Here is a 25,107-nt window from a genome sequence, read left to right as displayed (position 1 = left end):
GTATTTATTTGGCTCTGCTAGGTCTTACCTGTAGCACACAGAATCTCCAGTCTTCGTTGTGGCAAGCAGGATCTTTAGTTGCAGCATGCAAACCCTCAGTTGTGGCATGTGGGATCTAGTTCCTCGACCAGGGATCAAACCCAGAAGCATGAGTTTTTAGCCACTGGACCAGCAGGGAAGTCCCGATAATTTAAATGCTATATAATCTATAAAAAATTTGAATCATTATGTTATATACCTGAAACTAGTATAGTATTATAAATCAACTATGCCTCAATTTATAAATTGTTAATAGTTAGCAAGGGTGATGAGAATCAGACTCATATATATACTGCTGATGGATTTATAAATTAATATATCCTCTTTGGAAGACAATCTGGTAAAATCTATTAAAATTAATAATGCACAGAATATTTCACCTAGCATATACATATCTAGGATTTTATCCTATTGGCAAGGGTGCATGAATAAGGGTGCATGAATAGACATATGTACTGCAGTAGTGTTTGTACCAAGATGAAAACCATTTATATATCCATCAATAGAGGATTTGTTATCTACATTATGATATATCCACAAAATGAAAGTTAATGTTTTTAATTGGAGGAAAGTTGCTTTATAATGTTGTGTTGGTTTCTGCCATACAGCAACATGAGTCAGCCATAATTATAGATATAATCCCCTCCCTCCTGAGCTTCCTTCCCCTCCCCCAATCCCATCCTTCTAGGTCATCACTGCTGCTGCTGCTGCTGCTGCTGCTAAGTCGCTTCAGTCATGTCCGACTCTGTGAGACCCCATAGATGGCAGCCCACCAGGCTCGCCCATCCCTGGGATTCTCCAGGCAAGAACACTGGAGTGGGTTGCCATTTCCTTCTCCAATGCATGAAATTGAAAAGCGAAAGTGAAGTTGCTCAGTCGTGTCTGACTCTTAGTGACTCCATGGACTGCAGCCTACTAGGCTCCTCCGTCCATGGGATTTTCTAGGCAAGAGTACTAGAGTGGGGTGCCATTGACTTCTCTGTAGGTCATCACAGAGAAAGTTAATTTTAAGAAAGAATTCTACACAGCAATGAAAAAGGACAAATTATTATTATTATTGTTGTTGTTGTTGTTGTTGTTGTTGTTATTGGCAGCACTGCATGGCTTGCAGGGATTGTAGTTCCCTGACCAGGAATCAAACCCAGGCCTCTGGTAGTGAAAGCTTGGAATCTTAACCACTGCACAATTAGGGAATTCCCAAGAACAAATTATTGATACTTTGAAAATAGATAAAGCTCACAGACAATGCTGAAAGAAGTCAGATTCAAAAGAGTTCATACTCTGTATGATTCCATGTATATGAAATTCAAATATAGGCAAAACTAATCTATGACTATAGAAGTCAGAAAGCGGTTAATCTTGGAACTGGATAATGACTGAAAGAGGTCACGAGGAGCTAGCCTCTGTAGTGCTAGAAATGGTCTGTTTTGAGCTGGGGGTTGTTTCATAGATGTATTCATACACAAAAATGTATACTTCAGATTTGAACATTTTACTGTATGTAAGTTATACCTCAGTGGAAAAAATGAGGTGAATTATATACTGATAGGAATGAATTTCAAGATATATTTTAACTGTGTGTGGAGATACATGTGTATCTCTGTCCATATAAACATATATGGTACATTGGCAGTAAAGCAGAGGAAACAATGAATAACCACAACTCTAGTGGGTAATTGCTGCAGCCAACTCTGAAGTCATCTGACCCCTGGTGGCCAACAACGTAAGTTTTAAAAGCCCTATGCTTACAGGTGTTGTCTAATTGGAGTTCAGGCCAAGAATAGAGAAAACAGTAGAACAATAATATTTGAAGGGAAATAGCTGAGAACTGATTTTTTTTAATGCCAATCTTAAAACTCAGGAATCCCAAACAGGAAAAAGAAAACAAAGAAAGGAATCTCCACTCGGACATTTTTAATGAAACTTCAGAACATCAAAAAGATTGTAAAAGGAACAAGATAATGTGTGTCTACTTATAGTATACAATACTACCTATGACATATTCTTGTCCCTCAATAGAGTAAAAAATAGAACGGAAATGTAAATCTAATCAAGTCTCTAGCCCTCATCAGTATTTAGGAAATATAAGGAACAGGAAAATATCACCACAGGGATACAATTACTAAAATGTCTCTTATGGAAAGTGCTATGAGACAAATCACTCAGTTTCTTCAACTAATAAATCTCATGGGAGCTAAAAAAAAATGGTGGGAGAAGGAACGGACACCTATAGATTCAGAGCCTTCCACTACAGAGGACATGGGTTTGATCCCTGGTCAGAGAACTAAGATTCCCACATGCTGTGGGGCAAGTAAGCCCCCATGCCACAACTACTGAGCCAGTGTGCCACAACTAGAGAGCCTGTGCATTGCAACTACCGAGCTCATACCCCACAACTTGAGAGAAGCCTGCAAGTCACAATGAAGAGCCCGAGCAATGCAACAAAAGATCCCTCATGCCACAACTAAGATTCAATGTAGCCCAAAATAAATAAATAATTTTTTTAAAAGAAACATATCAACCAATTGCAGCATATAACCTGTGCTTGGATCATGATTCAAACAAACTAAAAATAAACACACAAACATTTATGAGACAATCAGGAAAATTTGAACAATGACTATACACTTGATGAATATAAGAATTTTTTAGAGGTGATGGTTTTGTTGTCATGTTTAAGAAAAGTTCTTACATCTTAGAGATACATACCAAAATATTTACGGATGAGATGAAATAATATGATATCTGATATTTGCTTCAGAATAATCTTACATGGGCAGAGAAGCAGGAGCTAGCAAAATATAGATGAAACAAAATTGGCCATGAGAGCCAAAGCAATCTTGAGGAAGAAAAATGGAGCTGGAGGAATCAGGCACCACTCCAACCTCAGACTATACTACAAAGCTACAGTAATCAAGATAGTATGATACTGGCACAGAACACAGAAATATACATCAATGGAAGGATAGAAAGCCCAGAGATTAACCCACACACCTATGATCACCTAATCTATGACAAAGGAGGCAAGAATATACAATGGAGAAAATACAGTCTCTTCAATAAGTGGTACTGGGAAAACTGGACAGCTATATATGTTTGTTTGTTTATTTGGCTGCGTTGGGTCTTAGTCGTGGCATGCCCTATATTCAGTTTCCATTGCAGCACACAGGATCTTTTAGTTGTGGCATGCAGAATCTTTAGGACTTTCCTGTAGTTCAAATGGTAAAGAATCTGCCTGCAATGCAGGAGACCAGCATTCCATCCCTGGGTCAGGAAGATCCTCTGGAAAAGGGAATAGCAATCCACCCCAGTATTCTTGACTGGAGAATCCCATGGATAGAGAAGCCTGGTGGGCTACAGTCTGTGGGATTGCAAAGAGTCAGACACGACTGAGTGACTAAACCACTTGCAGGATCTTTAGCTGTGGCATGTGCGGGATCTCTTTTTTACCTGCAGCATGAAAACTCTTAGTTGCAGCATGTGAACTCTTACTTGGGACATGTGGGATCTAATTACCTGATCAGGGATTGAACCTGGGACCCCTGCACTGGGAGCTTGGAGTCTTAGCTACAGGACCACCAGGGAAATCCCCTGGACAGCTACATGTAAAAGAATGAAATCAGAACACTCTGTAACATTATATATAAAAATAAGCTCAAAATGGATTAAAGGTCTAAATGTAAGGCTGGGCAATATAAAACTCTTCCAGGAAAATACAGACAGCACACCCTTTGACGTAAATTGAAGAAAGATTCTCTCTGACCCACGTCTTAGATTAACTGAAATAAAAACAAAAATAAACAAATGGGACCTAATTAAACTTAAAAGGTTTTTTTACAGCAGAGGAAACTATAAACAAGATGAAAAGAAACCCTCAGAATGGTAGAAAATATTTACAAATGAAGCAACTGACAAGGGATTAATCTCCAAATATAAAACAGTTAATGCAGCTCAATATTGGAAAAACAAATGAGGCTGTCATATAGAATGAAGTAAGTCAGAAAGAGAAAAACAAATATCGCATAATATCACTTATATGGAGAATCTAGAAAAAATGGTACAGGTGAATTTATTTGCAAAGCAGAAATAGAGACACAGGGATTTCTCTGGTGGTCCAATGGCTAAGACTTCGAGCTCCCAATGCAGGGGGCCTGGGTTCAATCCCTAGTCAGGAAACTAGATCTCACAGGCTGCAACTAAGAGTTCACATGCCAGAACTAAAGACCCTGCATGCTGCAATGAAGATTGGAGATCCCACATGGTGCAACTAAGACCCAGTGCAGCCAAAGAAAGAGAATATAGAAAACAACTGCAGGGCTTCCCTGGTGGCTCAGTGATAAAGAATCCGCCTGCTAAGGCAGGAGACCTGGGTTTAATCCCTGGTCTGGGAAGATCCCACATGCTGCAGATCAACTAAACCCATGCGCCACAACTACTGAGCCTGTGCTACAATTTCTGAAGCCCATGTGCCCTAGAGGCTGTGCTCTGCAACAAGAGAAGCCACCACAATGAGAAGCCTGTGCACCACAACTAGAGAGTAGTCCCTGCTCGCTACAACTAGAGAAAAGCCTGCACAGCAGTGAAGACCCAGCACAGCCATAAATAAAACTTTTTTAATTAAAAAAAGAAGAAAACAACTGCAAGCATCATAATAGTGAAATACTAGTGGCATTCACCTTAAAGTCAGAACAAAATCAAGAATATTCACCTGTTTTCTCAACTAATACTGAATGTTGCTCTGCAGGTTCTAGCCAAAGTATGAAGACAAAAGTTAAAATGCTGTAAAGGAAGAATCATAAAATGTCCTTGTTTATATATGATATATAGACAATATAAGAGAATGAACTGAAATACTATTAAAATTAAATAGAAATAGAGTTTAAGTTTTAAATCAATAACTTTTCTCTATAAAAACAATATCCAATTAGAAAATGCAATGGGGGGAAGATCTCATTCACAGCAGTGAAAAAAATGATAGGAATAAACCTAACAAGAAACATACAAAACACTAACATGAATAAAATTACAAAATATTACTGAAGGCTATAAGTATGAATATTTGACAAACAGATGGATGTATAATACTCCTGAATGAGAAATTTCATTATTTAAAAACTTTTCAAGTAAGTGTAAATTTCTATAATAATCTCATTGGGATTTGTGAGGACAGGGATAAGAGTACTAAACAAGCTGGTTCTGAAGTTCATCTGGAAGAACATATAAAAATAGCCAAGAAACTTTTAAAAGATAGAAGAAGTGAGGGAAGCTTTGCCTACCAAATATCAAATTATTATATAAAGTTGTGAAATAGTTCAAGAATAGACAAATATATCAATGGAACTGAATAGAAAAGCAGTTATGTATGAGAATTTAGTTTATGACAAGTATTGCATTTCAAACCTCTTCTGAGGCACCACTAAAAGTAAACCAAAACAATATACAAAATATGTACAAACCCGAAAGGATAAAGTTCTTGGGATTTTCTCGATGCAGGAATGTCATTTGAGAAATTGTAGCTGAAATATTAATAGTAGCTGGGAAGAAATTTTGATCTACTACAGAGGATACAGATAAGAAGGAGCCATTTCACCAGAAAAACTATGCAGAGATCCAAGACACCAGGTACAGCAGAGGATGCACAAGGCATATGGGGCTGGAAACAGAGTTTACCATAAATTTGGTACACAGAAACAGTGATCCCCCCTTAATTGCAGGGGATACTTTCTAAGACCCCCAGGGGATGCCTGAAACCACAGATAGTACCAAAACTTATATATACTGTTTTTTCCCATACATATTAGTATCTATGATAAAGCCTATTTTATAAATTAGGTACAGTAATAGAATATCTGAATTGCCAGCATCTACTCTTACACTTTGGGGTCATTACTAAATAAAATAAGGGTTATTTGAACACAAGCACTGTGACACTGAGACAGTTGATCTGATAACTTCTAGGAGGTTCAGTTCAGTTCAGTTGCTCAGTCGTGTCCGACTCTGTGACGCCATGAATCGCAGCACGCCAGGCCTCCCTGTCCATCACCATCTCCCGGAGTTCACTTAGACTCACGTCCATCAAGTCCGTGATGCCATCCAGCCATCTCATCCTCTGTCATCCCCTTCTCCTCCTGCCCCCAACCCCTCCCTAAGTGATTAATAGGAGGGTAGTGTATACAGCATGGACGTGCTGGACAAAGGCATGATTTACATCCTAGAGTGGGATGTCACAAGATCTTATCTTGCTATTCAGAACTGTGTTCAATTTAAAACTAATAATCCCTCCCTAAGTGTTTAATAGGAGGGTAGTGTATACAGTGGGGGAAGGCAATGGCATCCCACTCCAGTACTCTTGCCTGGAGAGTCCCATAGGCGGAGGAGCCTGGTGGGCTGCAGTCCATGGGGTCCCGAAGTCGGACACAACTGAGCGACTTCACTTTCACTTTTCACTTTCATGCACTGGAGAAGGAAATGGCAACCCAATCCAGTGTTCTTGCTTGGAGAATCCCAGGGACAGGGCAGCCTGGTGGGCTGCCGTCTATGGGGTAGCACAGAGTCGGACACGACTGAAGTGACTTAGCAGCAGTAGCAGCAGCAGCAGTGTATACAGCATGGATGTGCTGGACAAAGGCATGATTTACATCCTAGAGTGGTATGTCACAAGATTTCATCTTGCTATTCAGAACTGTGTTCAATTTAAAACCAATAATCCAATTGAAAAATGGACAGAGGATTGAAACAGACATTTCTCTGAACAAAACATACAGATGGCCAATAGGCACATGAAAAGATGCTCATCATTGCTTAATTATTCAAGAAATGCAAATTAAAACTATAATGAGGTACTACCTCACACCAGTCAGAATGGCCATCACTAAAAAGTCTAAGTGCCTGGCAGAATTCCAGTGGTTAGGACTCAGCGTTTTCATTGTCAGGTCCCAGGTCTGACCCTTGGCTGGGGAATTAAGATTCTGCAAGCCACTCAGTGCGGTAAAAAAAAAAAATGTCCACTAGTAATAAATGCTGGAGAGTGTGTGGAGAGAAGGGAACCCTCCTATATGGTTGGTGGGAATGTAAATTGTATAGTCACTAGGGAAAACCATATGGATATTTCTCAAAAAACTAAAAATAGACCTATCTATCATATTATCCTACAATCCCATTGTTGGCATATACCCAGACAAAACTATAATTTGAAAAGATACATTTACCCTTATGTTCATAGCAGCACTATTCACAATAGTCAAGACTTGGAAACAACTTAAATGCCCATCGACAGATGAATGGATAAAGAAGATGTGGTATGTATGTACACACAATGGAATATTAGCCATTAAACAGAATGAAATAATGCCACTTGCAGTAACATGGATGGACCTAGAGATTATCATACTAAGCAAAGTCTGTCAGAAAGAGAAAGACAAATACTAAATGAACATAATCTATGAAACAAAAACTGACTTACAGATACTGAGAACAGACTTGTGGTTGCCAAGAGAGAGAGGGTAGAGGTGGGAAGGACTAAGAGTTTGAGATTAGCAGATGCAAACTATTATATATATAGGATGGATAAACAATAAGGTCATACTGTATAGTACAGAGAACAATATTCAATATCTTGTGACAAACCATAATGGAAAAGAATATGAAGAGAATATATATATACATGTATAACTGAGTTACTTTGCTATACAGCAGAAATTAAATACAACATTGCAAATCAACTATACTTCAATAAAATATTTTTTAAAAACTTATGAGTTGCTTATTTCTGTAATTGTCCATTTAATATTTTCAGACTACATTTGACTGAGGGTAACTAAAATCATGGGATGTGAAACCATGGATAAGGAGGACTACTATATTCAGTAAAGAATGCTTACCGTTTTCTGAGACCAGAAGAAATGCAAAATAAAAATGAGATACCATTATTTGCATATCTTGTTGATAAAAATTTTAATTCATAACAAAATATTGAAGAGGGTTTTGGGTAAACTGGTACCTCACACACTGCTGGGTGGCCATGTAAACTGAAACAGACTTTGTGGAGGGAAATTGAGCAGTATTTTTTTTTTTTTTGAGCAGTATATATTAACACTTCAAATGTATAAGGATATTTATACCTCCTTTCCAGCAATCCCACTTCTAGGACTCTATCCTCAAAAAATATTAGCATAAATATTCAAAGATATGTGTATAATGATTTTAATTGCTGCATAATTTGTAATATTTGGAGAAGGCAATGGCAACCCACTCTAGTACTCTTGCCTGGAAAACCCCATGGACGGAGGAGCCTGGTAGGCTGCAGTCCATGGGGTCGCGAAGAGTCGGACACAACTGAGAGACTTCACTTTCATGCATTGGAGAAGGAAATAGCAACGCACTCCAGTGTTCTTGCCTGGAGAACCCCAGGGATGGGAGAGCCTGGTGGGCTGCTGTCTATGGGGTTGCACAGAGTCAGAAATGACAGAAGTGACTTAGCAGGAGCAGCAGCAATTTGTAATATTAAAAAACTGTCAACAACTTAAGTGTTCACCAATAGCAGAATAGTTAAATAAATCATGGCATATCCATACTATGCAGCACAAAAAAGAATGTCAGAGATCTATATATATTGATGTGGAAATATTTTAAAGGACAATAAAGTGATATGCTTAACAATTAAGCTACAGAAAAATATTTATAGAATAATTCCAAATTGGCCAAAAAGAAAAACCAAACGCTTGGGGGTGGGTGCACTGGGATGACCCGAAGGGATGGTGTGGTGGGGGAGGTGGGACGGGGGTTCGGGATTGGGAACACGTGTACACCCATGGCAGATTCATGTTGATGTGTGGCAAAACCAATACAATATTGTAAAGTAAAAGAAAACAATAATAGTAATTTTAAAAAATGTAGGTATCGTTCATACTTTTACTATGTCTCTACATGCTGTATGCCAATATGCTTATAAATGTTTGTAAGAATACACACCAAATTTCTTATGGTGACTTCTTCTGAGAACAATTTAAGAGTTCAAATACTGTGTTTTCCATTTTATTCACATCTGCATGTTTTTGTTTTTTAAAGATGAAGGAAGCTCATACTAGTAAGTTAAATGTTTGTGTCATATTGATACAGATACTGAAATCTATCTTCAGCACTGATTTTTCTCATGAACTCTAATTTTGCATTTCTAATTAACTGCCTGCTAGCATTTCCATTCACATGCTTTGCCATCATTTCAAAGTCGTGTCGTATCTAAAATAAAATTCACTATTGGAATATTCAAAGATATTAGTTCTAGTTCCCAGTTTTCCTGTTTCTGTTAAAAGCACTAACCTATCTGTTACTTAAGTTTGAAGCCTTGGAGTAATTATCTTATATCATTCCCTCTTTATCAGAAAAAAAATCAAGCCCAAGGTTTTTTTTTCCTTCTTTTTAAATAATATCTTACATATCTCCTTTCTACTTTCTTTATCACCCTAACTCAGGCCTTTCATTCAACAAACATATATTAAGCGCAGGCAGTTTTAGATGCTGCATATAGTGCAGAAAGACTTATATGCTAGTGAATGAGAGAATAATGTACAATAAAAAAATAATTATGCAATATTGTTAGCATTTATAATGCTTATCCTGTACTAGGTACTATGATAAGCCATGAGGTAGATATTAAATTAGATAGACTTATCTCATTTAATACTCCTAATGACCCTATGATATAGGCACTGTTATTAATCCCATTTTATAGTTGGGGGAAACAGGTCTATAGCTCTTAAGTACTTTAAGGTCACATAACTAGTAAGTAGTCAAGATTTGAACCCAGGCAGCCTGATGTTATATTAATAGTTTGTCCTCTTCACTGTTATGCTATATTGCTTCTCATGTAAGGAAACCTCAGCAGATGATAATGGATATGGGGAAAATCAAACAGGGTAATGCGATAGTACCTTGGCAAGTAGGTGCTAATTTAGAGAAGATGGTCAAGAAAGGCCTCACTGAGGGGTGTGATTTTTTTTGTTTAATGGAAGAACTCCTATGAAGCTTCTCACTCTGCTTCTCACTCTGCTAATTGCACAGGCATTATGTGGTTTCTATGTATTTGGCACCTGGATCCAAAGACTAGATCAAACTCGGATCCCATCCCTTTCATATGACTCTAGGATAGACATAATGTCTAATATCTTTGCTCAATATTTATCAAGGATTGCAAAACAGTGATATTCTAATTTTATTTCATTTTATTAATTGGAATGGTTTTGGAAAAAGACATGTCCCTTCATCTACCCAGTTCATCCAGGAAAGGCAGGATAAATACTTGATTATCTCCCTTTATTGATTAATTTTTGAGATAATGAATTGTTTCCCTATCATGAGTGGTGATAGTTGAGCTGTGAATGTTAAGAAACGATCACCTATTCAAAGACCTGGAGAAAGACTATTCCAGGTAGGGGAAACAGGTAGTACAGAGGCACTGAGGAAGGAGTAAGTTACATTAAGTTTAAGGAACACAGAGACTAGCAATGGCCAATATATTACTTTCACTCCTTCTGATGTTGTGGACTCAGTGTTGTGTCCTCTAAAATTCATACATTAAAATCCTACCCTCCAATGTGATGGTATTAGGAGATGGGGCTTTGGGAAGGTAACTAGGATTAGAAGAGATCATGAATGGGATTAGCGGGATTGCTTGCTCTCTTTCCTCTCCACTTGGTAGAGGTCCCTCATCAGAATGTGACTATGTTGGTACCCTGATCTCAGACTTCCAGCCTCCAGAACTATAAGAAATAAATTTATTTGCTTATGAACCACCTAGTCCATGGTACTTTGTTAGAGCAGCATGAATCGACTAAGACATATCTCTTATATACATTATCCTCTCCTCCATTCTTACTACCACACCCACTTAAGTTTGAGGTCTCATCTTTCTCTCTTGGACTACTGCAACTATCTTCAATTGGTTTCACAGTCTCTAAGAATCTCTTTCTTCCACCCTAGTCTATTAACTTCTTACTCACCAAAAGCTTTCAATTCAGTGTATAAATCTTTTTGGTGAGAATGAATCTAAAGTTTTAATAATGGATGTCATTGGCAAAATAACACTGATTTAATGGATGGAGGTATTTGCTGAAAAGTAGTGTTAGAAACGAAAGACTACACGCTTTGTACTCAAACCTGGATTTGAGTCCCAGTTCTGACACTTGATAGATGTGTGACCTAGAGAAAATTATGCAACCTCCCTGAAGCCCAGTTTCATCATCTATTAGAAAAATAATAAACATGCTTTTAATACACTATTGTGAGAAGTAAAGGAGAATATGTATTCTCATTTGAGATATATGTATATATAATATATACAAAGAGAAATAACAGATAAAGTGTGCATGTACACATGCACATATTTTATTACAGTACTTAGATCACAGTAAAGGCTCAATGAAGAGCTTTTTAAAAATTACCCTTCCCATCATGTATCTTGCAGAAGTTCCAGTTTCAGTGATGACTGCCACATGTTTAAACTTCAGTCATTGCTAAGAGTTGTCCAAGAGTCATCTAAGTATATCTAAAACCTAAGGACCCAACTGGGATTTTAGAAGATAATCACACTACTCTAGCCTAGCAGCATCCCTTTGACAAGCCTATGTGGGAATCAATGAGGTCCTTAGTTCATCAGTGATATCTCATATTGATACAACACTTTTCCAAATCACTTTTCATCTCTGATCACCTCTTCCCTAACCTAAGTGGGACACAACCCCCCTCCCCCTCCGCCGGGTACTTTACCTGTCACTTTATCCAGATCAGTAATTATCTCCCAATTACATCAGATTCAGTGTTACCTGCCTCTACTGTCCTCTCTGTCTCTTTCTGCTCCCAAAGTCCCAGAACACTGCTAGAGGGAGAACCAAGCAGACCAACATAAATTCATGCTATCCAGTTTCAACTTGGCCCTTGCAGCTGCTCAGCAACCCTTTTATTTGTCTCATATGTTCCCTGGCATTCTCCCCATAGAGGCTGTTTCAGACCTTCCTCTTTCTCCTCAAATTATAAACTCTAATCTCCCTCCTTCTACTTCCACAGATTTCATATTAGACTCTTTCATCAGATTAACTGTCCCTTCTACAGGCAAATCAGTAATATCTTTCTCCCTTCCAGCCTTGTCCTCTAGCCATCCAGTTTCCTTCCCAGGACAGCAATCAATGTTCTTGATCTCTTGTTTATCCTTTCAGAGATATTTTATGACTCTACAAGCTAAAGTACAGAGAAGAGGGAACTTGCACTGGTCGTTAAAGGTAAGTAGAATTTGGATGGGTAGAGAGAAAGGAGATGCTATTCCAAGCAGAGGAAACATCCAGGGCAAAGGCACAGAGGTGGAAATGAATAAGATATATTTAGAAAACAGGGTATAGCAAGAAGAGTAATCCCCTGAGAAATAATCCCAGCTGCTGCCTCAAGAGCTACCTCTCCTTTTCTAGTTCTGACTTCAGCCTGATCATTGCTTTCCTGACTGTCCTGCTCTACATACCAGCAGAGTAGAAATCTGATACTGAATGGCCCCTCACCCATCTTATCTTGCCTGGATCTCCGTTACTATTTATTGAACCATCTGTTTCATTCCTGCTAAAGAGGTCCTAGCTTCTTCCTGAGTCAGTCTCTAGGCCAGACACCCTCCATTTCTTTGGTCACGTAGACAATTTCCCCACACCGCTGAAAATAGGACAATGAATACAGAATATGCATTGTACAGACATTATTTATCTTACCAATATATACAACAGAGAACCTATACAACAGAGATGGAATTGGCAAAACCCAGACTATGAAATTCTACTGAAAAACAATCCAACTTCCTCAACAAAAAGTTGCAAGGAAAAAAGTGACATATAATATATATTCAATCACAATGTGTGGATCTTATTTAGATACTGATTCAAACCAAAAAAGCTGTAAAATTCTTTTGACATTTATGAAACTATTGGAAATTTAAATGCTGACTTGATATTTAATGACAGTAAGGAAATACTGCTTATTTTATGTATGCTAATGGTACTACAATTATGATTTTAAAAAAACAATCCTTACCTTTTAAAGATACATAATGAAATATTTAGGTATGGGATGACATCATATCTGGAATTTGCTGCAAAATATTATGGGACAGAGGAAACAGATGAAACAAGAGTGCCCAAGAGTTGATACTAGTTGAAGCTGAGTGTTTAGTAAAGGATTCATTACAGTATTCAGTCTACTTTTATATATGTTTTATATTCTCCATTAAAATGCTTTTTTATCAAGCATCTGATGAAAGCGTGTATATTAATCTGAAGGAGTGGAACAGGAGGAGCTGGAATATGAGAAGAGGAAGGTCTGGAATAGCCTCTGTGGGGAGAGTGCCAGGGAATGTATGAGACAAATAAACGGGTTGCTGGGCAGCTGCAAGGGCCAAGTTGAAACTGGACAGCATGAATTTACACTGGCCTGCTTGGTTCTCCCTCTAGCAGTATTCTGGGACTTCGGGAGCAGACAGAGAGGGGACAGTGGAGGCAGGGGTCCCAGAATCAGTAACACTGAATCTGGTGTAACTGAGAGAGAATTACTGATCCAGATGAAGTGACAGGTAAAGTACCTAAGGGTCCCACTTAGGTTAGAGATGAGGTGATCAGAGGTGAAGAGTTGTTTGGGACACTGGTCCCCAACCTTTTTGGCATGAGGGACTGGTTTCGTGGAAGACAATTTTTCCGTGGACCAGGGGGTTTGGGGATGGTTTCAGGATTATTCAAACACATTACATTTATTGTGCACTTTATTTCTATTATTATTACATCAGCTCTACCTCAGATCATTAGACATTAGATCCCAGAGGTTGGGGATCCCTAGTTTAGGAAAGCATTATATCAATGTGAGATATTACTAACTAAGAGCCTTGCTGTTTCCCAGAGAGACTTATCAAAGGGACTCTGTTAGGCTAGAGTGGTGTGATATCAAGCTCCTCTTCTAAGATTTTAATTGGATTTTAGATATTTGGATATTCTCAGATGGCTCTTGAACAATGACTGAGGTTTTAATCAGTAGCCATGTGACCTCAAGCAAGCTATGTCCTTCTCTGAGCTTTGGTTTCCTCATCTATAAAAACTGGGGATAATAATCCTCAGAGATCAGGTGTGAGGATTAAGTAAAATAATGTGGGTAGAAGCATCCTACACAGTGGCATTCTACTATATATGATGTTTACTCCCTCAGGAGGTGAGTACAATCATACATAATGCTGAAGTTGATGCAATTGTATGGTAAATATGTTATCACGTTATAGACTAGCAAAGTCTGACTGTCAAGGAAAATTCTATTTTCTGGGAATTCCCTGGTAGTCCATGCTTATGAGTCCAGGTTCAATCCTTGGTTGGAGAACTAAGATCCTACAAGTCATGAGGTACAGCTAAAAGAATCCTATTTTCTTACTGAAACATTATAAAATTGGATATTGGAAATGTGTCCTTCTTCTCCAAGGGGAAAAAAAAAAAAAAAAAAAGAAACACCTCAACCTACCCAATAGGCCAAGGTGAAAGTTTTTGGTGAAAAGAAAGAATAGTAGTGGCACTAATCATAGGTACTTACTATATGTCAGATACTGATCTAAATCTGCATTAGCTATTATTATTATAATATACAGATCAAGACCTCAAAGGGAAAATATGGTCTAGAGAGAAAAATGCATGAGTTATTTGCCTGTGGGTGGTATTTGAAGTCATGGGTGTAATTCAGAGTGTCTAGAAGAGAGTTATATATATCAATATATGAAGAGACCTAGATAGCATATTAAAAAGAAGAGACATCACTTTATGGGCAAGGATTCATATAGTCAAAGTCATGGCTTTTCCAGTAGTCTTATACAGATGTGGAGTTGGAACATAAAGAAGGCTGAGTGCCAAAGAATTGATTGCTTTCGAATTGTGGTGGTGGAGAAGACTCTTGAGAGTCCCTTGGGCTGCAAGGAGATCAAATCAGTCAATTCTAAAGGAAATCAACTCTGAATATTCATTGGAAGGACTGATGCTAAAGCTCTAAAACTTTAGCCACCTGATGCAAAGAGCCAACTCATTGGAAAAGATCCTGATGCTGGAAAAGACTCAAGGCAAAAGGAGAAAGGGGAAGCAGAAGTTGAAATGGTTAGATAGCATCACCAACTCAGTGGAGATGAATTTGAACAAACTCCGGGAGATAGCGGAGAATAGAGGCGCCTGGCGTGCTATAGTCCATGGGGTCACAAAGAGTTGGACACAACTTAGCAACTGAACAGCAACAACGAAGAGACTGAGGTTAGGACCGAGTCCTGAGGAACTTCATCATTGAATGGCCAGTAAGAAGAGGAGGAGCCTGTAAAAGAGACTGAAAGAAATGGCCAGAGAAGTAGGAAGACAACCAAGAGGAGTGATGGGTCATAGAAGCCAATGTACGAAATGTACTTCAAGGGAGAAACCATCATTAATGTCAAATTTTGCTTGAAGTTCAAGTAAGATGGGGACTAAAGTATCCATTGGATTTAGTGACTTGGTGGCCCGGTCAATGGTAACCTTATCACCCCAGACTGAGGGAGTTAGAAGACATATTGAAGTGTGTTGTGAATGGACTAGGAAGAAGGAAATGAAAAAAGAGTAGTTATTTTAAGAAGTTTGGTTACAAAGGAGAGAAAGGAATTAATAGTAGCTAGAGAGGAGTATGAAGTCAAGGGAAATTGTTTTTGTAAGACTGGGGAGACTTGCACATGTTTAAATGTCAACGAAAATATCCAAAGAGAGAGAAAGGCTGAACAAACAGGGGAGAGAGAGGATAATTAATGGTGTAAGGTTTCCAGAGAGGTGTGAGGGAATACGATACAATGCACAGTGGAAAGAAATGAGAACTATAAAAGGAGGCAGGGAGAGTATTTGTGCTATTATGAATAAATATGTAGATGTGATGGTAGGAAGTAGATGATTAAATGAAATAATACATGCAAAGCACTTAGTATAATGGTTGGCAGGTTAGTTTGTATCAGAAATGGTAGCTATGATTGTTGTTGTAGTGGTGGTTAATAATGTTATACACCTGCTTGAAACTCATATTTTGGGTTTGGGGCTATGTAAAAGGATCTAGTATACTACTTTATTAATGCTGCAAATTTTAAGCTTTATATATCAAGTTTATATACAAGGGTTACTTGAAATTTTTGATTCCTCACCTCCATCCTCTCCAGGAATTCTGAGTAGTTGCTGGTCCCCTGATTTTGATAAGATAGAAAAAAGTTGTACATTTAAGATTAGTGTACTTTATACACTCTTCTATATATATTTTACATCTCTAAATTTAAAAAAATACATTCTCTAAAGCCCCTTTTGATGTTTCACCCACAGAAAAATGACATTAAAAGTAAACTTGGACTTCCCTGGTGGCTCACTGGATAAGAATCCATGTGCTGATACAGAGGACATGGGTTTGATCCCTGCTCCAGGAAGATTCCACATGCTGCAGAGCAACTAAGCCTATGCACCACAACTTCTGAGCCCACAAGTCACAACTACTAAAGCCTACACCCCTTAGAGCCTGTGCTTCACAACAAGAGAAGCCACCACAATGAGAAGCCCAAGCACTGCAATAAAGAGTAGTTCCTGCTTGCTGCAACCTAGAGAAAGTCCATTCACCGAAACAAAGACCCAGTGTAACCAAAATAAATAAATAATAATAAAGTGTTCCTACTTTAAAAAAAAATAGTAAACTTTTGAGCTCATTTTGCATGCTAGGAAGGTGATGCTCAAAATCCTTCAAGATAGACTTTAGCAGTACATGAACCAAGAACTTCCAGATGTTCAAGCTGGATTTAGAAAAGGCAGAGGAACCAGAGATCAAACTGCCAGCATTTGCTGGATCTCAGAGAAAGCAAGAGAATTCCAGAAGAACGTCTACTTCTGCTTCATTGACTATGCCAAAGCCTTTGACTGTGTGGATCACAACAAACCATGGAAAATCCTTAGATGGGAATACTAGACCACTTAACCTGTCTCCTGAGAAACTTATACACGGGTCAAGAAGCAACAGTGAGAACTGGACATGGAACAACTGACTGGTCCAAAACTGAGAAAGGAATATGACAAGGCTGTATACTGTCACTCTATTTAACTTACATGCAGAGTACCAAAATGCAGAGTATTTAACTTACATGCAAAGTATTCAAAAGGCCGGGCTGGATTAATCACAAGGTGGAATCAAGATTGCCGGGAGATAAGATGATTAGATAGCATCACAGACTCAATGGACATGAGTTTGAGCAAACTCCTGGAAATAGTGAAGGACAGGGAAGCATGATGTGCTACAGTCCATAGGGTCACAAAGAGTCGGACATGACAGCAACTGAACAACAACAAACTTCTGGGATTTCCCTGGTGGCGCAAGTGGATAAGAATTTGCCTGCCAATGCAGGGTTCGATCTCTGCTCCAGGAAGATTCCACATGCCTTAGAGCAACTAAGCCTGTGCACCACAAACACTGAGCCTGAGTTCTACAGCTACTAAGACCATGTGCTGCAACTACTGAAGTCCATGTGCCTAGAGCCTGTACAACAACAAAAGAAGCCACCTCAATGAGAAGCCCACATACTGCAATGAAGAGTAGCCTTCACTTGCCACAACTAGAGAAAGCCCATGAACAGCAACAAAGACCCAGTGCAGACAAAAATAAATAAAACTATTTTAAAAGAATTTTTTTTTAAAGTAAACTTCTAGACTTCCCTAGTGGTTGAGTGGTTAAGACTCCAAGCTTCCACAGTAGGGGGCACAGGTTTGATCCCTGGTTGGATAACTAAGATCCCGCATGCCACCTAGTTAGAAAGGATCTGAAAGGTTCAGTTCAAGGGGAAAACTTTATTTGTACTTGAATGAGAGCAGAGAGCTAAGCCAGAATTATTGAATATCCTGGAGGTCCAGGAATCCCCTTTATTTCTGCTCAAACTTTCCTGCAGGGTAGAGGAAAGGTAGAGGAAACATTCTTAATGCATTCTCTAACATCCCCTAATCTTGCCTCAGTTTCTAAATCTTCAGCCATGCTATGCTGCAATCCCTCACCTTTGCTGCCCATGTCCATTCTCCCACCCCCATCTTACTCCTAGCTACTAATGAAACCTTATGTTCCTTGAATCTGAACTGAGATAAAAGGGTGCTATGAAAAATACTTGAGATCACCTGAGGTTTGGTAAGCTTCCTAGTTTGATGTTTCTAAGAATCTGAAATCCCAGATTCTTGGCCACGCTGTTGAGGGAGTAAATCTGATTGAAGAGAGACTCCAAAAAAGAGATATCATTCCTCTAATTAAGATCTACATTTAAGGGAATTCCCTGATGGTCCAGTGGTTAGTGCTTTCACTGCCATGGTTCTGGGTTCAATCCCTGGTCAGGGAACTAAGATCCCACAAGCTGTGAGGTGCAGCCAAAAAAAAAAAAAAAACAAACTACACTTAAAAAGAAAAGGCTGAACTTCCCTGGTTGTACAGTGGATAAAAATCCACCTGCCAATGCAGGGGACACAGGTTTGATCCCTGGTCCTATGCTACGGGGCAACTAAGACTGTGCACCACAACCGAGCCCACGTGCACCTAGGGCCTGTGCTCCACAACAAGAGAAGCCACCACAACAAGAAGTTGGTGCACTGCAACAAAGAATAGCCCCCGCTCGCTGCAACTAGAGAAATCCTGCATGCAGCAGCTAGAGAAATCCTGCATGCAGCAACAAGGACCCAGTGTAACCAAATAAATAGAATACAATTTTTTTAAAAGAAAATGTCTATAGTGCCTTTTTAAGTCTCTTTTAAAATCATATTCAAAATCCTTGATCCAGAATTTTAGGCTCTTCCCAATCTAGCCACACTTCACTTGACCCTTTTGTTCCCTCATTTAAACCTTGAGGGAATTACCTGGTGGTCCAGCGGTTAGGGCACCATGGTTTCACTCCAGGGAGCACAGGTTGGATCCCTGGTCAAGGAACTAAGATCCTGCATACCAAGTGGCCAAAAAAAAGAAATCCTCTGATATGTTAGCAGTGGTTACAAACAGCAAAAGGACTAAGTTTGGAGAGAATCCAAAGAGGAGTTCTTAATTCTTACTCTACACATTTTTGCGTTGTCTTTTACAATGACAATGTATTGCTTTACCCTCTGAGCCACCAGGGAAGCCCTTTGGAATTTATAATAAAACATAAAAAGTAAAATAGAACACCTTCTTACCCAAGCCTGGCTTTCCCTACTCTTCCATAGCTATCCAAATTTCCTACTCTTCAAATTTCCACTCAAAATATATTTCTTAACCCTCACATTTATGGTTAATTGATTTTCAACTAGGGTGCCAGGACAATTCAGTGGGGACAGAATAGTCTTTCCCACAAACAATGCTGGGATAACTGGATAGCTATAGGCAAAAATATAAAGTTGGACCCCTACCTCATACCACATACAAAAACTTTTAAGAATTTACCTGGCAACGCAGGGGACGCAGGTTTGATCCCTAGTGGGGGAAATAAGATCCCACGTGGCATGGAACAACTAAGCCCATGTGCCACAACTACTGAAGTCTCTGCGCTCTGGAGCCCACGTGCCATAACCAGAGTCTGTGCACTACAATGGAAGATCCCACATAACACAATGAAGATCCCAAGTGTAGCCAAATAAATAAGTATTTTTTAAAAGATGGATCAAAGATCAAAATGAAAGAGATGAAACTATAAAACTCTTAGAAAACACAGGAATGAATTTTCATGACCATGTATTAGGCAATGGTTTCTAGGATATGACCTCAAAAGCATAAGCAACCAAAGGAAAGATGGATAAATTAGAATTCCTAAGAATTTACAACTTTTGTGTATCAAAAGACACCAAGGAAGTAAAAAGACAACACAGGGAATGGAGAAAATATTTATAAATGTTTCTGACAAGAGATTTATCTCTAGAACATATTTTTTAAAAACCTCACTAAAAAGACAAACAATCCTATTAACAAATGGGCAAAGGTTTGGTTTAACCATTTCTCCAAATAAGATATAAAAATGGTCAACAAGCACATGTAAAGATGCTCAGCATCATTAGTCATCAGGAAAAAGCAAATTAAAACCACAATGAGATTCTACTTCACACTCACTAGGATGGCTGTAATTTAAATAAGACAAGTAACAAGTGATATCTAAGATGTAGAGAACTGGAACCCTCATACACAGCTGATGGGAATGTAAAATGGTGCAGCCTCTTTGGAAAACAGTCTGGCAATTCCTCAAAAGGTTAAAAGTTATCATTTGACCCAGAAATTACGCTCCAAGTATACTTGGTATATATCTAAGAGAAATGAAAACATAGGTCCACATAAAAACTTGAACATGAATGCTCATGGGAGCATTATTACAGGAGCATTACTCATAATAGCCAAAAAGTAGAAACAACCCAAATATACCTCAAGTGATGAAGAGATAAACAAGTGTTATACCCACACAGTGAAATATCATTTGGTCATTAAAAGGAACAAAGTACTGATGTTGGATGAGCATCATGTTGGATGAACATGGATGAACCTTGAAAACATTATCCTAAGTGAAAGAAGTCTGTCACAAAAAAACACATATTGTATGAAATATCCAGAATAGGTAAATCCATAGAGGCGGAAAGTAGATTAGTGGTTGTATCAGTTTGGGGGGAAATTGGGAGTGACTGCTAATGGGTATAGGGTTTCTTTTGGGAATGGCAAAAACTTTTATAATTGATTGTGGTTGGGACTTCCCTGGTGGTCTAGTGATTAACACTCTGCGCTCTACTACAGGGGCATGGGTTCAATCTCTGGTTGGGGAACTAAGATCCCACATGCTGCAGTGTGGCCAAAAAATAAAAATAAAATTGATTGTGGCTGCACAACTCTGAGTATACTTAAAAAAAAAACACCCTGAATTTTACACTTACGCTTGGGTAAATTGTATACGATGTGTACTATATTTAATTAAAGCTGTAAAAAATGTACTTGTTCCATGGTGTTTTCCCTTTCTACTACAGTCCACATTAATCACTCCATTCTCTCAACTCCTATAGCTTTTAAAATTGTACTGCACAATTTAGCACTCAGTTAAACTACTTGATAATGTTTATTATTATCTCATATAGATTAGCCTTGACTTGGCAACCACAGTATAATTTTCCTAACAGGAGTGAATAAGCCTACTGCTTCTCAGATACCTCTAAACCACCTAACATGTAACTGGGCACGTAGTAAGTACTCAGTAAATACTTGGTGGTTGTGAAGAATTGATTGCATGTGCTTGTATTCACACATGTGTGTTACACACACACACAGAAGCTGGAGGGAATGAATGCAATCTTAGATAGTGAGGTGAGAGAACAACACTATGTGAAACTGCAGAATACAAGATTTATTTAAGGGAAAAAACAGCATGGTTTGGACACTTTTGTTCTCCCCTCCTTCTGCCTCCTGCTGCTCAGTGACACTCCATGGCCAACCATATCCTGGTCTCTGAAATTCTAAGGGAGTCACTGAGATCCTATCTAGACTTGACTGTCTGGTGTCACTATTCTCCCATTGCTTCCTCCTCTTCCTCCTCTGTCCAGCTCAAGTCATCATCTGAATCCTCAGACTCTTCCTCATCCATCTCTAACCCAACCTCTGCCTTAGCCTTCTCAGCCAGTGCATCGGGGTGCTCCAGCTGGGCCCAGGATCCTGGGTCAGCCTTGACCAGGGAAATTTCAACCCGAGATGGCATCAAGGAGACAGAGCTCTGCTCCACGTCTATGACCTGAGGAGGAGGGAAAGATAGAGGAACACAGAAGAGAAAATGACGAAACCAAAGGGATTGGGGTCAGGGCAGGGTGGTGATGAATGACAGGGAGAAAAATAAAAAATGCAAGATGGGGAAAAATATAGGGAAGGAATAAGTAGGGGAGAGAGAGAAAGAGGAAAGAAAGGGGAGTTGGGGGGAAGGGGAGAAAATAGGGAGAAGAGGGAGAGAGAGAGAGAATATCAAAGCAAATGAGAAAACCTCCACTTTCCCACTACAACTTCATCCCTCAAGACACCCTCTATTCATTCCAGTCCAGCCCTTCTTTTTACCCCATCTGCCTCCCCCTCTTGTGCCCCTTTCTCTTCACTTACCCCCCAGAGCTTCATCTGTGCTTGGAACACACGGTTACCATCAAAGACAGTGTGGACATGAAGCTGAGAGAAAAGAATTACAGGGGTAGGAACAATCCCAGAAGGTCAGAACACATTATTATGACACAGAAGCAGGCCAGTGGTGTATTTCCTACATCCACAGGCCAGTCAGATAACCCTGACCTTAGAGCTCTACCAGAGGACTATGGAGCCTACATATTAACTGCATACGACGACTCAGCCTGTAAGATGATTCCTCACCTCAGTTTGACTGGCCTTCACCCAGTTGAATGCAGGAAGTGGAATCTGGCCATATATAGTCACCACTACTAAGGAATCTGTCTGATGCCAATCATGACGGCAAGATGCTGGCAGCTAAAAAGAAGATGTGAAATGTGGATGGTAAGAATGGACTCTTATCCCAAGGGGCGTTCTCATGGTGTATGTGGAGAAGAAACAAGGGAATGTCAGAAAGATTAACATGACCTCATATTGCAAAACCACTGGGAGCAGAAATCTTATTTGGTCCATGCAAAGGGAGAAGATACAGAGCTTGGCCATGAGGTACAAGGAGGAGAAATTATTTGGGAACTGGGTTCTAATCAAGGGTTCATTAAAGTCAGGACTTACCTGCTTCCCCCAATCATGTCTACCAACTCTGCATCCTGGCTGTGCCAGGAATGCCCCAAAATCCAGGGTCTGGATGCCACAACAGCTCCAAGATTTCACCCTGAGGTAGGAATAGAATTCACTTAATCTCCTTTCCCCTCTCCACAAGCACTCCAATCTAAAGGTCAATATTGGGAAAAACCTGTCTCACAGCCCACCCAGTCCCCTTCATCACCCCTCATGGAATTGAGGTGCTCCAGGGTGGTAGGTACACGGAGTAGCATCACTCTCTAGGCCTTGGTATACCTAAGACAGATAAAGGAGAATCAGGAAAAGAATCAGATCAGAATGAATAAAAATGTATGCAGCCTCACATCTATACCCAGCCATCCCTCGGGCATCACATCTCTCAAACACACGCTTGAGTCCTCCAGAAACTCTCACTCACAGCATCACATCCTGGGTTCTGGCAGCTGGCCCCAATCCGGATCAGGCTACTGTCAACTCCTGGGCAAAGAAAACAAGAGTCAGGAACGCTATTCATTTCTTCCACCCAACTGCCACTTTCACTAAATTCCAGCCTGTGAAACCTGTCCTACTAAGGACCCACTTACCTGCTCCAGGTTCTTGGTCTAATTCCTTCTGTTCCAGTGCCATTTCCAGGGCTTGGGATATATTTAGCGGAAGCAACTTTGGAAGCAACTCTGACCTAGGGGGTATGGGTGCGGTGATTTAGTCCTGACCCACTAACTGTGACCAACAGTGCCAACCTTCCCACCAGTGGTATTGGAATTGAAGAAGTCTGGTGAAAGTAGGGCAGAGTTAGAGAAGATGGATAGCAATCCCATTGCCAATCTTCTTCTCTGTGGATATGCCAAATCCTTGAACCCTGGGGAATTCCCCAGGGCTTCTCTTGCCAATCTACTCAGTTGCTCTAAATCCATATTTTTCTATACAACTGCATCATTCCCTTTTCTCCATCTGATTAACTGTAGACTTTCTTCTGTTGCTCATATTATTGCCACAAAATTGATTTATTCTTCTTGGCAACCTCCTGGCTGCCAATACTACTACATTCTTAATATATAAAACATATTTTAAAACTCTCCCAAAAAGAAAAAAACCCAATTCATTCAACAATCACCCTTGTATTATAACAAAGTATGTATTTGTGAGAGGCTATCTACTCTGTTGATTCAAAATACCTACCCCATCATACCCCATACCATCTTAAGATCAAAGGACATTATTTCTGGACAAATTTCCCCTAAGGCACAAAACATACACCAAGCCCTGACACTTGGGTCTCCTCATATCTCTGGTCTCTAGCTCCCAAACCTCAATGACCTATTAATCACTCCTAAAAAGCTCAATGAATGTACGAAAAACCCAGGGACCTCCTCTTTACTTGGGCCTCTCCCGACGCAAAGTCTCTGCTGACTTTGGAATCACATTCGGAGGTCTTTGCTCCTGAAGTGAACTGCTTGTACCAGGGCCCTCAGGGAGCTTCTCAGCACAGTGTGGTCCCACAGTACAGCCCTAGTATAGATAGGGAAAGAAGATTAGGGATGGAATCCTTCTATTGGGGGCAGAATACCCAAAAGTAAAGAATTTACCTTGATGTTTAGAAACTCAGAGAAATCTACAGTTCGCTTCCGGCAGCAGGACCAACCCTGGTAACAAAACACCCAGCTCAGCTTAGATTCCTGGCTGCATTTCTTTTGCAAAATGGTCTTGCTACTCCCCCCTTCCCTATTCCTCACCTTAAGTGCATCATGGAAGATTGGGACCCCAGGGTGATGGTAACAGGAATCTGTGGATACCAGTAACAAGATCAAGGAAGGAAAGGAATCCTTACTTTTCCAGGTTTATATGCTGACAATCTTTCCATATGGTATAAATATATATATATATATATATATATATATATATATATATCAGTAAAGACTGAAGAACACCCAGACCAATTAAACTAAGGCAGGTACACACTAAATTTCTGTTCCTTTAACAGACTGCCTACAGCTGACAACTCCCTTAGCACCCACAGAGCTCCTGGCAAGGTCAGGATTACTCACCAGGAAGGTTGGTTTGGGGGTCAAAATGCTGCCCACAGCCTTTGTTATGGCAGAGTAGAGACATGGAGGCGTTGGTAGAATTACTGAAAGGGTATTTCAAGGAGTCTGGCTGCCGAGTGGGGAACACCTCTTAGTCTGGAGGCTTTTAGCTGCCTGGAAAGGCCAGCTGTTTCTATCTTTAGTTCAGGAGGCGTACACCTCCTAACATGGGCAAGGGAACTTCAGTTGGTCTTCCCAGCCAATAGGG

At 39.6% G+C, this 25,107-nt stretch overlaps 1 protein-coding gene across 7 annotated transcripts in view; it reads right to left on the bottom strand.

Annotated features, from left to right (window-relative positions):
- The window catches only part of ITGB1BP2 (integrin subunit beta 1 binding protein 2), a 38,047-nt gene extending 13,069 nt beyond the window's left edge, over window positions 1-24,978 (bottom strand). For 3 of the 7 annotated variants that reach the window (XR_006058316.1, XR_006058318.1, XM_042241986.1), the window contains exons 1-11: window positions 24,861-24,978; window positions 24,549-24,598; window positions 24,402-24,458; window positions 24,194-24,324; window positions 23,400-23,494; window positions 23,234-23,292; window positions 23,021-23,091; window positions 22,807-22,906; window positions 22,438-22,551; window positions 22,177-22,239; window positions 16,235-16,273 (exon numbers count right to left, since the gene is read on the bottom strand). Coding sequence is in view for 2 of the 7 variants with exons in the window: in XM_042241986.1 (XP_042097920.1) it covers window positions 16,235-16,273; window positions 22,177-22,239; window positions 22,438-22,551; window positions 22,807-22,906; window positions 23,021-23,091; window positions 23,234-23,292; window positions 23,400-23,494; window positions 24,194-24,324; window positions 24,402-24,458; window positions 24,549-24,598; window positions 24,861-24,924 (843 nt within the window). In the remaining 5 variants the exon portion in view is untranslated. Of the gene's footprint in view, window positions 1-28; window positions 16,274-21,418; window positions 21,821-22,176; window positions 22,240-22,437; window positions 22,552-22,806; window positions 22,907-23,020; window positions 23,092-23,233; window positions 23,293-23,399; window positions 23,495-24,193; window positions 24,325-24,401; window positions 24,459-24,548; window positions 24,599-24,860 lie in introns of those variants that run through there. The other 4 variants (XR_009598888.1, XR_009598889.1, XM_004022175.5 and 1 more) reach the window with 3 other exon arrangements.
- Window positions 24,979-25,107: the final 129 nt, after the last annotated feature.

The sequence above is a fragment of the Ovis aries genome, chromosome X (genome assembly GCF_016772045.2).
Source record: "Ovis aries strain OAR_USU_Benz2616 breed Rambouillet chromosome X, ARS-UI_Ramb_v3.0, whole genome shotgun sequence".
NCBI classification, from domain to species: domain Eukaryota; kingdom Metazoa; phylum Chordata; class Mammalia; order Artiodactyla; family Bovidae; genus Ovis; species Ovis aries.
The sequence above is the reverse complement of the archived record's forward strand: the minus strand, read 5'-3'. Positions and strand labels throughout refer to the sequence as shown.